Genomic DNA, 17096 nt, shown 5'->3' on the forward strand with positions numbered 1-17096 from the left:
TTTGCCAGTTTAAACCCCTTTGTTATAATAAAATACACAATAGAATGTGTCAGCATATGAATGCTGAACAGTTTGGAGGATCTGAGTTGTCCTTTTTGTTTCCACCCATCGTTTTAGCAACATAACTCCATAAATAGAGAGATTTTGGAAAAAAAATAAAATGAAGGAGTCATTAGAGGGTGGAAATGCTGCCCATAGGAAAATACCCAGAATGCAATCTGTACTGAAACACTTAAATAGATCACTTCTGTCTTGACACCCCAGGGGCAACACTGCTGGAGCAGTCACTTCTGATCTTTAGCAGTCATTCTTAAAACTAAAAACTAGTGAGTAATTTTATGTAAAAATGGAAAATTGATATTTTTTAATATAGATAGATAGATAGATAGATACTTTATTAATCCCAAGAGGAAATTCTCATTCTCCAGCAGCAGCATACTGATACAAAAAACAATATTAAATTAAAGATTGATAATTATATTCAGATGACAATAATTAAATCAATCCAAACATATCTTACAAATAAATCAATGCATTAATATTATCTTAATGTAAGAGCCAAAAACCAAAAATCTCATCCCCCAACTGTTATTACTGTATTTAATATATTGTAATTCAATACTTTCAAGTTTGGACAGCTCAAAGACAAAGGCACAGGAAAGTTGTATGTCTTCCAGCAGTTTTTTTTTTTGTGTGTACTTTATTAGTATTATTGTTATGTTATTATTATTGTTATGTATTATTGTTATCCATCCATCCATCAATCCATTTTCCAACCCGCTGAATCCGAACACAGGGTCACGGGGGTCTGCTGGAGCCAATCCCAGCCAACACAGGGCACAAGGCAGGAACCAATCCCAGGCAGGGTGCCAGGCCACCACAGGACAAACAAACACACCAAGCACACACTAGGGCCAATTTAGAATCGCCAATCCACCTAATTCTTCTCATTAACATAATACTCATCAGAATCCGAACACAGGGTCACGGGGGTCTGCTGGAGCCAATCCCAGCCAACACAGGGCACAAGGCAGGAACCAATCCCAGGCAGGGTGCCAGGCCACCACAGGACAAACAAACACACCCACACACCAAGCACACACTAGGGCCAATTTAGAATCACCAATCCACCTAACCTGCATGAAGAGTAATAATTTCCCTGTATTATTTACACATGATAAAAACACTTGAATTTGAAACACCAAAGTGGCTTCACCTTAATTTTACTGACTTCTTATCCACAGCTTTTTTTCAGGGGGAAACAACTAGACACCCCAAATACTAGGAGGAGCCACTGTACATGTTGGCTAGGTGCTACCCTTTTCAACTATTATTCACAAATGATCTTTCTCTATTTTGAAATTCAAAGTCAGATCGCTCAGAATTAGCCAGCAAACTAGTAGTTTGCTTTATATCTGTGTAGACTGATCAGAAGAAGCTCATGTTAGTATGGAAGAAAGATGCAAATGGTGCACAAAAGTGATATGATTAGCATGCTCACAAAACTCAAAAGGGTGGCCTCAATGTGAAAAGCTGAACATGTGCTCCTACACAGGCCTGAAAGCAGTAGTAGGCCTCACCAACACAAATTACATTATGAAAAGAATTATTTTGATCATTTTTGCTCTGTGGGGCAAATTTCTATTAGACACTCTTTCTTTGAGGTCATAGAATCCATCTTTCAAATAGCAATTACGTTTTCGTGCCTTGTTTATATTTCGTAATTGTGTTTTCTGCCTTTATTTTGGTTATTGTAGTGGCAAGTACGTTTTCTTCCTTTCTCTAGGGACATATTGCATTTGGGGGGACAGGATTAAGTAGATCACAACCTGAAAGCTAATTTGTGCCAGGGTAAAAGGTTTCTTGATGCAGTGGTTCAATCTCCTAGTTCACAGATATACTCTCACGTGTCGTCTGTTCTTGAATATTTTGACTTTCAATTTCACCTTTCCCTATTTTTTGACTTTTTTGCTATATTCTGACTATATAATTTCTCCTGATCAGCTTCATTAAAATCTATCTGCTTACTAAAAGCAGAATAAGTTAAGCCTGGCTTCCAAAGCTCAAGAAGCAGGCTACACTCTTGAAAAAAAGGCCAAGGCTTATAGAGTCTTAAAGGGAAAGGGCCCTCGGAAGAACAGAAAAAACAACGTTAAAATATAACCACAGATCTGAAGCTCAAAGGAAACCGCAAAATGAAAGTGAAAGGGGAATTAGTAACATTCAAAACCGTAGAGAAAAATACAGAGCTTCAGAGAAAATGTGTCATAAAAGTCAATAAAAAAATTAAAAAGTTAGAAGAAACATAAAATATTGTCTCATCAAAGGAGCATCTCCTCTATTCCAAACTCAATAGAGATGTTGGGGATATTAACTTATGTTTCATACTTATTTTATGTATTTTTCATATTTCTCTGCCCATCTTCAGAGAGTGTGTTTTGAACTATTCAGCTACAAACCATGCTGATCACAGGCATCTTTATTAACATTCACATATTTTGGTGTATGTTATTTACACTGGTTTAGATCTGTCTCTGATATTTGCAGTTTACTGCTGAGTATTACATAATGGAGTTACTCGGTAATGCACAGAATTTATTCTTTTCCATTTATGGATGTAGCCAAATTCTCTGTCAAATATTATTGCACTGCCGGAGTAGGATAGCACCAAATATTTAATCAGAAAGGAAATCAGGAGATAAATTGAGTCAATAAGACAGGCTGGGTTCAACATAAAGGAGCCAAAATACCGTTGCCCACAAGAAAAGCAAGATGACAATGCAGAGAACTTATTTCATGTGTAATATGATTAAAAACATGTTGAAACAAACATTATCTTAACCTCTGGGTTCCTTGATCTCCAAAAGTCCCAAAATGATGCTTGAAATAAAAACTATGATGTTGGAAATCATGAACTGTGGGCATTGGAATTCATGGTGATTTTGCTTTAATTCAGACACAAATACCATTCATTTAGTCCCAGTTTAGATGCAACAAGAAAAATAAAACACAGATGAAAATATTTGTGTCACAATGAAGCTGCTGAGCACAGTCCCCTGTTCCACTTTTCAGTGTTCAGGAGACATACAGTCAAGTAAAATGTGTAGGAGGAGAACAGGCATCCTGGATGAGATGGGGAAGAAACCATTGCCTGGACGGGAGGCTAGTGCGATGATGCAGACAGATTGGCCAGTGGAACAAACAAATAACTTTGTACCCGGCCGGTGTAAGTTAATGGAGGGACCAGTTGATGCTGACAGTTGGAAGTGGTTCCATCCCCCATATGCCAGGTGGCAGTGGTCCTCATATAAGAACCCAGTTGGGACACTTGCAGGGGTGCTTGGCAGATAGAATCCAGAATTGCAGTCCTGTCTGGGTCCCTGGGGATCAAGACAGGGTGCTGTCAGGGGAAGACCTCGCTACTTTCCTTATGGCCCAGAACTGCTCCACGGAAGGCATGGCGTGGCACCAGAAGCTTTCCAGGGTCCAGCATAAAAGAGATCCCACTGCCTTGTGTAGTGGAATCAGAGTGGGGAGGCAGTGGGCAACACTTAACTCGAGGAGAGAATGTAGAAGAATTGTGAGAATTGTTTGATTTATTGTATACTTGTAGCTTATTACTGGAGAGAGGATTGGGAAGAAGTGCCTGGAGAGAAAAAAACGCCTTTATTTTATCCTAATAATGTGTGGTGCTTGACGGTGTCTCACTTGATTCTTCACTTCCAAAGTTGGCTCCACCTGGTGCTTTCCAATCTACTGTATATTACTGAACTGAATTCTAGCATTATTGTGGTGATTATGTGGCAATTTACTTATCTATGATATCGCAAACTTTTAGCTCGTGGATAAAAGAAAACACTGAACACCAACTGAGCATCTTTCTCATTCTGGCCTCCAGTTTTAATAACTTTCATTTTTTTTGGAGCATATCTCATTTTCAAAGGTAGGTAACATTGGAGCTTGCTTTGTGCAAGGCAGTAAAACTAAAATCTATCACTGATTAGCATATGGGCAGTTTAAAGAAGCATATTTATATATTTTCAAAGCCTGATGTGAAATATTCTTCCACAACTCAGTTACTTTGACCAAATTTAGATTGGCAATATAACTCTGCCATATTTCAGCGCAACATTTATAATTTAACAGAATCTTCCTGTCTTGTTTGTTCTTCAAATATAATGTCATGTTTCAGAGTATACATGTAAGTTCCCTAGATGTTCCCTCGCAATTACTGAGTCCTACAAACAAAGCCTCCTTAAAGGCTGCCAAAGAAGATGATTATCTGAGTTGGAAATGCCGTATATACTCGTGTTTAAGTTCTCTCATGTATAAGTCAGGGCTTGATTTTACCATATAATTTCCAGTATTTTGTAATGTCAGTCGTATAATGCGGAAAACTCATGCTATTGGTCCAAGAGATTATGATATGCTAACGCCCACCTGAGAGAGTAACCACAGAGTACACTGCCTTTTTTTTCTATGTATTGTGCCTACGTGACCACATGGTAATACCCGAACTATTCTGAAGTGATGTTTGCACTGTTTTGTGTTTTTTGTATCTCACACCCTCATACACCTTTATTGTAAGAGCATCCCTTATCTGCGATGGAATGTTTGAGCAGAAGAAAATATGAAGCTGGTTTTAAATTAAAAGTCGTTGAAGTGGCAAAAGAAATTGGTAACTGCACTGCTGCAACAAAATTTGATGAGTCTGGGAAACTGGCGTGAGATTGGAGGAAGCAAGAAGATGTAAAAAAATTTAAGTGTTGTATTTTTGAATGGGCGTATAAGTTGGGGTCTGATTTTTATGATCGATTTTTCGGGTTTCAAGACCCGACTTATACGCAAGTATATTCGGTAATTTATTTGAACACGTATGTGCTATAGTAAAGCATTTTTGCGGTTGCTTCCTTCTTGTAACTTTTCACTCATTTAATAAACTAAATCAGTTTATTTGGAGTGGTTCTGTCTTCTTTCTAGGATCCTTCTGTGCTCACTAGAGCAGCTCGCTCATTAGATGTCACCCTCTAAATTGGGCAATTGGCCATTTTAATTAGAGATGGATTGTCTTCTCCTGCTAATTGACGACACATTATATTTGAAGAAACACAAACACACTGGCATCCCATCTAGTACTGTTTCTTGTCTGTATCTTGTGCTGCAAGGTTCAGCAATGGCTCCTTGTGACCCTTAATGGAAAAATGAATGAATGGATGACTGAATGAGCAAATTTTGGAAGGTGTAGGAGGAATGCAATTTATAACACTGTTTTTATGTAGCACAAAAGCAATTTTCAGACACAAAAAGGGTTACTGTTTAGTAACAGACGACAGTTGCTTGTCTATTCTAAATTATTAAAACAGCTGAAATGTAAGCAACTGCCAACTAACTGTAAACCATTGATAACTTATTATAATAAAGGAGAGAAGATTATGATGTTCTATCACAACTGCAACAGAACTAATGAATGACAGCCAAGATTAGTATATACACATGTTCGCACTTTTATAAATTTATCCACACAGCCTTAAGTAGCAAAGAACATTTATTTTAACTAGGATCAAATAGTTTATTTTCTAATTAAACACCTACACATTTATATGATTAGAAAGGCCAGCCGGCCCCTTTGATGTCTATGGTAGGAATTCAACAAGTGAATAGCATGAGTAGCTTACCTCAATTAGCTATAGCGATTTTAAGAAACCTCTGACTGAAGCCTCTTGGGTCACTGCCATAATCACTTATGTCCGTTCCTAGAGGGAGTTAGCATATGCGCTCAAGAGCTTTTACTGACAGGACCTGCATGTCTTAGATTTTTCCTTTACCACAGTCGTTAATTGCTGTTACATATTGGAAATTCATGCTAATGAATGTTATTCAGCAGTGCTTTGTGGCTAGAATTCTCTTTCAGAATACAACCCTAATTCAGTTTATGAGAATTCATGCATTCAATTTTTTATTTAGATTATTCCAGTACAGCAGCATGGGGAGCAGAAACCCATCAGAACAGTACAGCTTGTCGGGCAAGCAACATGCCTGTATGGGATATCAGTGTCTCACATGCACTCACATTTAGATGGTCTGGGTGCCATACCTTTAGAATGAAAGTGGAACACAAGGAGGAGAGGGAGACCACACTGACAGTGACTGGGCTGAAAAACTCAGGTCTTTGGAGCTTTGAGGCAGAAGCTCTAAATAGTTTGCCACCATGTCACCCCCTTAAGCAAGAACAAAAATTCATTTTTGGTTCTTTATTTCGCCTTATACAATTTCTTGTATTAGGAATTTGTTAGTTTTCGCATACCCCTTGGGGTCAGAGCACAGGGTCAGCCATTGTACAGTGCCCCTGGAGCAATTGAAGGTTAAGGGTCTTGCTCAAGTGCCCAACAGAGTAGGATCTCTTTTTGGCAGTGACGGGGATTCAAACCAGCAACCTTCAGGATACCAGCGCAGATCCTTTGCCTCAGAGCCACCACTCTGCCATTTACCGAGGACTAACACTTAAAATGATTCTTATGAAGAGTTTTCGATTGAAACCCAAATCCTGTGGAGTATGACTTTTTTCATCATTGTGCTAGTATTACTTCAGCGCATTTGAGGGAAATGTTGGAGTATGAATTACTAGTCGAATGGATTATGTGTCTTGCAGTTTTTATGGGTTTATTTTTTATAGTGTAGCTACACTGCTTTTTATTGAAATCTAATATAAGATTCAGCCATTGTCATTTGGCAAAGTGTGATGGCACACTAGTTAGTGCTTCATGGTTACCTGCTCATTTTATTTTTTTTCCTTCTGAGCTCTGGTTATGTGCACGAGTAGGCCTTTCAGTGGACTGGCATCTCGCCTTGTCTTGCTCCTGATGCTACTGAGATAGGCTTTGGTTCTGTGACTCTGAATTGGCATTTAGTTCATTTGGTAAAGGATGGATGGATGGACATCTCCTACCCAGAGTGACTTATTACAGAGGGCATATTTTTTATTTGTAATGTCCTCATTCTAAAAACAACAAGCATGAATGTACAGTATTCATGTCAGACTCTTAAAATAACTTTCTATTAACAATGATTATATATGTGTCTCTCTCAGGTTTTTCATCTGAAAAGATGGTCCCTTTTATACATCACTGTGGCTCGCTCCTAATAGCATTGGCTTACTACTTAATGGGGGCAACGTCTTCACTTAATCTTGAAGATCCAAATGTATGCAGCCATTGGGAAAGGTGAGTAACATTTTGAATGCTTAAGCAGGTTTATGATTACATTTTTCTTAGGTACAGTATGTTCCTCCTTAGTTTTAAAATGAATCCTTTTTGATGCTTTGTCATTTTATTATGATTTAAATCATGTGTATTTTATGTTTTTCTTTTATTTCTTGTCTTTATTATTCCTTCAGTGCATTTTGTGTTATAAAACTTTCAACATATTTAAGATATTAATATTTAATTTTAAATTTTTGCTAATATTTTAGTTTTGTACATTCTTTTTCTATACTACCTAACCTATTTCCTGAAGGGCTGCAGATCTTCATTCCAGCCACTTTCTTATTAGTAGCCGTTACTTCTACTGAAGGAATGTATTTTGCACTGTCAAATCATTTAATTAACAAAAAATGTCATGTATCATTAACAGCAGCAATTAACTTCTAATTATATTGCAAGCCCTCTAGGAGCTTAAACTCAGACTCCTGTGTTAATGTGTTAGTTATATAAAACAAGGCCAAACCACACAACAGGTGGCATGGTAGAGCAGTGCTAGTGCTGCTGCCTGGCTCTATGGAGATAAGGGTTCACATCCCAGGTCCTCCTTGTGTGGAGTTTGCATGTTCTTCCCATGTGGGTTACCTCCCACTGCATGTTAGGTGAATTGTTGATGCTAGATTGGCCTAGTGTGCGTTAGATGTTTGTGTGTTCACCCTTGTGATGGACTGGCACTCCGCCAGCCTTGTGCCCTATACTGGCTGGAATAGGCTTTAGCACCCCCATGATCCTAGTCTGGATCAATTGGGTTAGAAAATGACATGTCTTGACACACCAAAAAACTCCCTCTATTCATGTACTGAAGCTATCTGTCTAGCCCTGTATATTCAGACCAGTTTCCTCCATTTTTAGGAAGGGATTTGGTCACAAAGACTATCACAGCACTGAGACCAACTGACAAGTTTGAATCATCAGTCAGTGTAACCTGCACATCAATGCAAGCTGGATAGGAACTCTGTAATATGGTGAAAGCCCCTATAAAAATTGGGAGAATGCACAGATTCTATCCTATACATTGAACAAAATCATCTTACCGTCAGTGTTTTTCACCCTATGGAAGGCAAGAGAAATGGATAAAGAAGAATTCAAACGAGTTTTGAATTATGATGCTTCTGCCCTCTTTATGACATCAGATTTCTTCCCCTGAATGTATGGATCTAGATGATTTTGCCATCACATTAAATCGTGTTACCTTATTCAGTTTTCAGTAGAGTAGGTAAGACAGGGAATAAGTAAGAAGTTGTGTGGCACTGATCTGAGAACTGTAGTCTCATTTTGAAAGGTTAACAAATTGGATTCCCCAAAATATTATTTTACCCTTGACTTCTGTCATTTCCTTATTTTGCCTTATGAATTTAAAGGTTGGCGATTTCGACAGTTAGTGTATTTCAAAAAATATATTTAAGCTATGGAATGAAAGATTTCACTGTAATCTGTGCATTTGATAATAAACATGAACAGAACAAAAATGCTCATATCATCTTATTAGGCATCTAGGTGTCCATTATGTTAACATGCAATTAAGACGAACCTTCTGTATTCACAATAATGTTTGAGGTTCAAGACGTTTACCCAACTGAGTGAATAAACTTTAAAATGACAATTCCTCCTACCCAGATGTGTTTTTTTAACTTTACTTGCTGTTCAAGTTAAAAATAAATGGAAAATTAATTACTTAGTAGTTTCCAGCCTCCTTAAAGGCAGCACATAGCACCTTTGCTGTTCTAAATGAGCTTTGGGCCATTTAAAATATTAACTGATTTGATCCAAAATGATTTTAAGTGTTTTATTTTTTTTTATCAATTTAAACCTAAGTCTCACAGTAAAGCATTCTGAAGAAGCTTCAGGTTATTAATGCAGCCCATCTACTCCTGACACACAATGTTCAGATGAGTGATCACTTCCCAAGACGTTCTCAAATACCTCAATGTGTTCTTGCAATGTAAAGATTTCAACAAAAGTGGGACTCTTTGTTACTCATAACGTGTCTTGTTTATTTCTTTCAGCTACTCTGTTACTGTCCAAGAATCCTATGCACATCCCTTTGATCAGATTTACTACACAAGCTGCACTGACATTCTTAATTGGTTCAGATGTACAAGGCACAGGTAAGGAAACTGCTTTAAATGTCTTTCCTTAATACAAGAATCCCGTCAGATGATGCTAATGTGATTCTGTCAGGCATGAAGACACCGTGAAAGCTTTTACAGAAATTTCCTAAATATTGATCACTGCTCTAGAAATATTTGGGTATGAGTCCCATATTTCCCATTTTCTCAAAGAAAAATAAAATTTTGTTTAAAGAAAAAAAAAATAAGATCCAACAAAATAATCTGATTGTCTAGTTCAATGGGTTTTGTAATGAGTTTGGGCTCCACTTGGGCTCTGCTCTTCCCATAGAGCACAAAATAGCCTCTCGTACAGCCAGGGTAAATGAAATTTTGACTGTGAGTGTTGACATTCTGCAGAGAGATATCAGAGCGGGAACAAATGACAATGGGGACAACAAATTGAATAGAATTATCCAAACCATTAGAAGGAAGCAAGTGGATCCATTAGAGAATGTGTTGACCCTTACAATATATTTATGAGGACTGACTATGTGCTGGTTTTCCTGATGTTTTTAGTGGGAGTTGGGGCTCAGAACTACAGCAGTTACAGAGGGTGTTCTTGACCCCAGATGTGACTGGGGGGATTTAAACTGAAAGTGCTCATTTGCAGTAGTTTAAAGGCTCAGTCTGACAATAACTCTGGTGAAATTGGTGTAAGTAGATAGGAGGCTAGAGGGTTATAAATAAAAGGAATAATATGGAAAGCATTACATTTGTGGTGCTATGCAGATGGACCTGCAGACCCTATTATATGACATAAAAATAGGATAATAATAATAATTTTGGAATGATAGATAGATAGATAGATAGATAGATAGATAGATAGATAGATAGATAGATAGATGCTTTATTCATCGGCTCAGGGAAATTATTGAGGTTCTTCTGCCATTTATTTTGTTGCTGTCTCCTCAGAGCCATTTTGTGCTTATCAATTAGACAGTCGGTATATTTCTAGAGTCACAAATCCACAGCAGCCTAATTATTTAAAATCAAGCCATGTGTTAACTTACGCCTGTATTTTGTTTCAAAATAAAGGACAGACACCAACAGTGAAATCAAGTCTCCAAAACAAAATAAGTTTTATGTTGCTGTTTTCATTGTTGTTCTTATTAAGATAATTTCATTGTTGTCTTTCCACTTTAGTATGGTTGCCTGTCTCTTTTATATTTCATGTGGTGACCACTTTCTAAACCTTTGCCACACATCCCAAAACAAGAGGTCAACGTGCACTCTCTCTTTCCAGCTGTCTAGAGCAGCGGTTCTCAACATTGAGTCCTGGGGACCCTCTGTGGCTGCAGGTTTTTGTCCCATCCCATTTCTCTTAATTGGGCTACCTGGCTTAGCTATGCAAGCCATTAGTTCCCATTTTCTATGTATCTATCTGTCTCCTTGGCATTTTTCTGAGTTTGGGGATGGCATAATGGGACCCTCTATCATCCATAAATTATCTCCCTTTAAACTTTATTTTTCATAACAAATGGGCTAATTTCCCAACAGAGCTGATGAATCAGGTAATGGCACTGATGCAGTAGAAGTTCACTTCACTCGGCTTTATAGACTTGCTAAGGCTGTCTTTCTCGTTGAAGCTTCTGCCATACTCACATGCTTTTATTGGTGTTTTTTTACTTTTATACCTGATTCACTGACAATAATTTCCCATTTCCCTTAAGAGCAATTTATGTATCCACTTCTACGTGTTACAAGCACACCCCTGCTTTTCCCGTGGTTAGTTTTCTGCTCTTCATTAAAGTGCATCACAGTCAACTTTCATTGTACACATGTCTGACTAAGAGGAGATATCTGGTCAATGTTAAAGGCAAAAGATTGATTTAAAATGTCTGAAGATTTGAACAGAATATAGTTAAATTGTTCACATTTTACCAGGTTTTTCCCTAAACTTAATAATATTAATATAATTCAGTGCAAGGAAAAATGTCTTGTTGATGTCAGCAAAAATAAGACCCCTCTCTTTTGTTTTCAGAGTGAGCTATAGGACAGCCTACAGACGTGGGGAGAAAACAATGTACAGGAGGAAATCTCAGTGCTGCCCTGGGTTTTATGAAAGCAGGGAGATGTGCATTCGTAAGTATCTCCTATACATGACATATTCTATGTTCTTCTGTTAAAGAAATAACAATGGATAAATAAAGATTTCATTTTGCAGTGATGAAGTAGTAAATTTAAGGAAACTGAGAATGAAGCTGTCAAGTTTTGGTATTAAAGTAATTGTATGTGCTCATCTATAATTCAAGTGATTTAATAAGTGGGTCCTTAAATCAGGTTGTAACTGTCGATAAACAGATGATTATCATTTACAAACCTCTATTCATATCTGAATGCAGGAACAGAAACCAATCTGAAATTATCTGAAGGAAAAGCCCATTGTAAATTTTTTATAGTAAAGTTATAAAAGGACAATTAAACCTCATTGTTATTTAACTTGAGGGATCATTACTTTAAACTTATTGGAAAAAATGCATATATTGGGAATATGAAAAGACATCATTAGGCAATGTTTCCTGTGGTATATACATGAGCACAATTTCAATGCCTGTTTGTAATCACACAGACTTGACTAATATAACATATTCATACAGCATAAATTTAATGTGTGTGCATGTGTGTATGTACAGTATATATATATATATATATATATAGTTAGAGTGCCATCGACTAAGAGGAAGTACTGTGTAACTAACCCAGTATTTTTCTGTATAAAATATTTGTTATTTTTTAATAATATTATTAGTTTGCTGGAGCTCATTATTCTTGAACATGTTACATACAACTGCACATTAGTAAAACATGTCTGCTGTAGATCAATTCCTGCTTTTCCTAGTGACTGACTTTGGTTTTTGTTGATGATCTTGGGAAAACCCAAATTTAAAGGAAATTGAATTATGTTGAATTGAAACAGTAATTAGTATGAATAATGGGAATTTTGAGCATACAATAAATATACAGCAATTTTACCCCATAGCATATCTTGTAAAAATGGTAAATTTCATTGGATTTGAATATAATGCTTTGATCTGTAATCTTGTTCCATTACAAAGTTTTGGAGGGTTTAGATAAAGCCACTAAATTGTGGAATTAATTACTTATTAATAATAATAATAATATATTTTATTTATATAGCACCTGTCCCATTATTACATACAGCATTGGCGTTTACAGGCTAAACATTTATGTGGCCCATGGAATGAATGAATGAACTTTTTAAGCATTGTAGAGAAAAGAAAGGATGTAAAGAAATAATATGGTGAATCATGTACTATATCCACCTTCTCAATGTTTTTCTGTGAAAGACCATTTTACTGAGCTGCCCAAAACTTACCAGAACATGCTGTCCCTCCTAGTTTGTGTTGAACCCATGGCTTGAAATGTGCAAGTAAGCATGCCAGCCCTTCAGTATTTCTGCTTTGTGAATGTTAGCATGGTGGCACACTATGGTTTGACCTCCAAGCAAACACGCTAGTTTGCCATAATATTGCATGTATTTCACCACCAAGGGCCCAGCGTCACTTAACTCCACCTCATATGCATTTTTCAATGCATAGGTATATAAGTATTGTCTATAGTGTTGAACCTCAAATTTCATCAAAACGTTTTTTGCTGTGTTTGCTGGTGACCTTGTTAGCATAATATTTTACAATAAAATGGCTTTTCATCTGGCTTAGGCAAACATTTTATCCAAGGGCCTCATGATGCTTTGTGAGTCCAATTTGACATCACAGAGCTACAGCAGCCATGCAAAGAACTTTCATACATGCCAACTGTAAAATCATTGCCATTTCAGGTACTGAGATGTGATGAAACCATCCCGTCCCCTATCCACTGAACAGTGCTGCACAGTATTTTTCCATCTCTATAGCCAATCTCATTTCTTCCACTTGTGGTCATTTCAACCCCCAAGGCTCAACTTCGATTATATGTGGGTCATCAGTGAACGTAAAAAAGTAAAAACGTGCCCTGAAGCCACGAAGGTTGAGAGTTACTAGTACTGCCAACAGATATATAACACAGATCCCTGTGCATCAGCACCACATGGATAACATAACATGGATACATCGAACAACACACTCAAAACAAGCCTTAAAAGAGGTTTCACCCTCCTCCTCCTCCTCCTCCCCTCATCAGATAACACAGGACACATTGTGAAATAATAAAAACAAAACATTTATTACTATTTACAAGGCATTTCTTTATTCTTGATAGAAGAAGAAAATGCAAAGCACCTGCAAGGATACATGGGAAACAAAAAAGATGTACCTTCCTCAGGTTAATGGGTGTTTTCCTGTGGGTCCTCTGGTTTTCTTCCCATTTTTCCAAAGATGTTCACATTAGATTAATTGGTGGTTCTAATTGGCCCCATATGAGTATACAGTATGTCAGCTGAGATGATCTGATATTCTATTTTAGTTCCTCCCTGTCTTCCTCTTGTGCCCAGTAGTGCCTGGGTAGGATAATACCTTTAGACTCTGAAATTAATTAAGTGGATTTAAAGATGTTGTGCTTTGTTGTAATGAACATAAGAAGTTAGTTTTTAGCTGATAGTGATCAGCTGTATGTATAGATGGGGCTATTAGATTGCTCAAACTGCTCATGTTCTGTTAGAAGGTCTTTAAATTATTACTGTTAGAATATAGAAACATAACAAAGTTGACAAATGACAGGAAACAGTCTAGTCAGTCAAGCTTGTTTGGTTAGCTGTTTGTTAAGTTTTTCCAATATCTTATCCAGATACTTTTAAAAGACTGTTAAGGTTTCTGCTCTTCCACAAACTTTCAACACAATTGAAGAGCCCATGCACACTTCTACTGGGGGTACAGTATGGTGTTTTTGCTTCCACACCCCCAATAACAGGCCCTATATTGGACTGGCACTGTGTCCAGAACAAACTTCTGCTCTGTTCTGGATAATGCTGAAGCAGGTTTCTGTCCACTATGACCTGGAATTGGATTAATCAGGTTTCAGAATTGTATGTATTCTAGGCCTATAAATGTCCCTAACAAGTCAGACTTTAATTAAAAATGAATGTTGAATAGGTATGTGATATGTAAAAGCTGAAGGAAAATTCCATTTCTGAGTATATTTATGAATATAACTGAATTTAGAAACTTTGGAAGAGTTTCTTACTTTTTAGAAGTTAGGGAACTGCCCCCGAGTGGACAGCCAAAACCAACGGATATTGCACATAGTCTATAGTGAAGGAAAAATAAATTAAATAGCATAGGTATAGGCATAAAAAGCTGAAAGAATCCCACTGGAAAGGCACAACTGTAGCCAGCCAGGCCTGAAAACAAACAGTGTGGAGGAGGAAAATAAATGAATAGAGGCTACAGCTCCAGGACACTGGGTTCAAATTTCTATCTATGTGGAATTTACATGGTCTCCCTATTATGGTGTGTTTATTTGGATAATTTTGTAAAATAGAAGTGACAGATATGGTACAGTGTTAATTTAGGAGCAGACTAAGAAATTTGACAGGGATGCTGTAGTGTTCTGATACACTGGAGGTGAAATTATCTATTAAGCAAAACCAAAAATAAACCAGAATCGAATATATAAATTAATCAAAAGTCAAAAATAGAATTGTTCTTAATTAAATATATTTTTTTATTGTTTGAGCAGTTATATTGCTTTAAGTGCTCTTAAAATTTACACACATGCTACAGTGCATTGCCAGCATGATTTTAGAGGTCATGTGATACATAGCAACTAGAAAAACAAAATGCCGGTGCCCATGAAAACAGCCACACAAAATGGCAGCACCCATAGAAAAACATACTCACAAAATGGCAACTGGATAATGCCCAGAACAATGTTGAAAAATATAAAAGATGACAATACAAATATGTATAAATTTAAAAAAAAAAACAAAAGAAACAGACCATTACCTAATATTGATACCTGATTGTAATGCATATGGAAAATGGAAGATAAGGGATAAACTGAGAAACCAAAAAACTCACACAGATCTGTCATAAAACACAAAATCAGAACCCAAAATTCGTAATATGAAATTCAAAGCCTTGAGGAGGTTCTACAAAAAAATCAAACAAATAAACAAACACGGTAAAGTTTACAGGTTCTTTCTGTAATCTCGAATAACCATGAAGTGCCTGGCACCAACACTGTGTTGATGACATCACATACCATGCACTTCCGGTCATCCCAGGTAGATTTACTATAGAAACATGTACACAAAATAGTTTTTTAGACCTGTTTGTATGTCTGTCCGCTTTTCACGAGAGAGCTACTTAACAGATTTAGATCTTTTTTTTTCTATAATTTGCTTGAACATTCCCGTTGATTTTGCGACTTCTCTCATTGCACAACGAATCATAGCTCGCTTGCAGGAACGATATATTCGCGCTAATCCGGGAGGGGGAAGAGTGACGTCAGGAGTAGAGAGCCAGGCGGGGCCCTCTACTCACTAATATGTGGGTGAAGTCGCGGGGGATGGCTAGTTGATATATATAATTTAATATACAGTATGCATTTGGAGCACCTTACAGCTTCTGTTTCTTGAGTAGATACTGCAATGAAGAATAAGTTTATATTGTATCTTTAAGAAATCACTTCTCCAAACATTAATGACCCATTTATCCTGCTCCATTACATTAAGCTCTGAAAACATCTCAGTAGCTAAATACAAATACATCTCTCTAGTCAGTATAAAGCATTTTTTTCTGCAGTTACAAACTTCTAAACAATTAAAAGAGCTCAAGCCAACTTATCAATGAATTAAAAGTCCCTCCCAGCATTTCCCAGGCTTCACTGTCCCTCTTTAAAAATAAACCTGCATGTCTATGAATGGCTCTTTTGTTTCTGTTGTTCTTCACCTGGGAATTAAATTAGTTGATGCATAGCTTTAAATGATTAGCCTGCAATATATTTATGACAGTAATAAGAAATAAAAGTGTAAGGGACTTAAAGGCATTTTAAATACTTCACTTTGATGACCCCATCAGTCAGTGTAGGAGTTACAACTCGCAAATTCCTTGCATTGCTTATCCTTGTTAAAAGATTCAGAGCGAAGCAGCCAGCTAATAGTACTGAAGGATTCAAAAGTGTACCGCTCTGCTGTTGAGACTTATTTTTAGTCATTTGGCATTTATCCTTCAGCCTGATTCCTAACTGTGGCATGTCTCATAAAGAGTAGCTATCTCAAAAGTTATATTTTAAAAAGGAAAAAGTAAATGCTTCAGTGTGGCCAGACACTACTGCTATGCATTTTGCTTGCAAATATTGAAACGTTATTTATTTATTGACATTTCCCACATATATCATAAAATATTGAAATTGAGATCAAAATGTTGATTTGAACCTGACATATATTAATAGGGTGGCTATATTGTGCCCTGCCATAACTGACCCTGAAGTAGGATGAATGAGTTTGGAAATTGTTCTGGTGGATGTCATTTGAAAATGGTATGGAGACACTTGCTTAAGAGGAGCAGTCCACCCAGATAACAACAGTGTTAGCTGTGGGGTCTTATCAAGTTCTTCTTGTTTGACCCTGACTGTTACATCAGTTTTGTGGCCACTTAATCAGAATTTTCAGTGGAAAGGATGGACTTTGACACAGCTTAGGGAAGCTGTATGATGGTGGGTAAGATTTTGGTTATATTTTTTTTACATTAATAAAGATAGTTAGAAGATGGAAATTAAAGGAGGTAGATAATGTTTTTCAAAATAGAAAAGGTACATCTCTCCATCCAAG

At 36.9% G+C, this 17096-nt stretch overlaps 1 protein-coding gene across 2 annotated transcripts in view; it reads left to right on the forward strand.

The window, feature by feature from the left end:
* Positions 1-17096, forward strand: part of megf10 (multiple EGF-like-domains 10) — a 270730-nt gene that overhangs the window by 99867 nt on the left and 153767 nt on the right. For both annotated transcript variants that reach the window (XM_028805234.2, XM_051929641.1), the window contains exons 2-4: positions 7088-7220; positions 9263-9364; positions 11349-11449. In XM_028805234.2, the coding sequence (XP_028661067.2) occupies positions 7105-7220; positions 9263-9364; positions 11349-11449 (319 nt within the window). In that variant the 5' untranslated portion in view covers positions 7088-7104. The remainder of the gene's footprint in view (positions 1-7087; positions 7221-9262; positions 9365-11348; positions 11450-17096) is intronic.

This window comes from Erpetoichthys calabaricus, chromosome 7, assembly GCF_900747795.2.
Source record: "Erpetoichthys calabaricus chromosome 7, fErpCal1.3, whole genome shotgun sequence".
NCBI classification, from domain to species: Eukaryota; Metazoa; Chordata; class Cladistia; order Polypteriformes; family Polypteridae; genus Erpetoichthys; species Erpetoichthys calabaricus.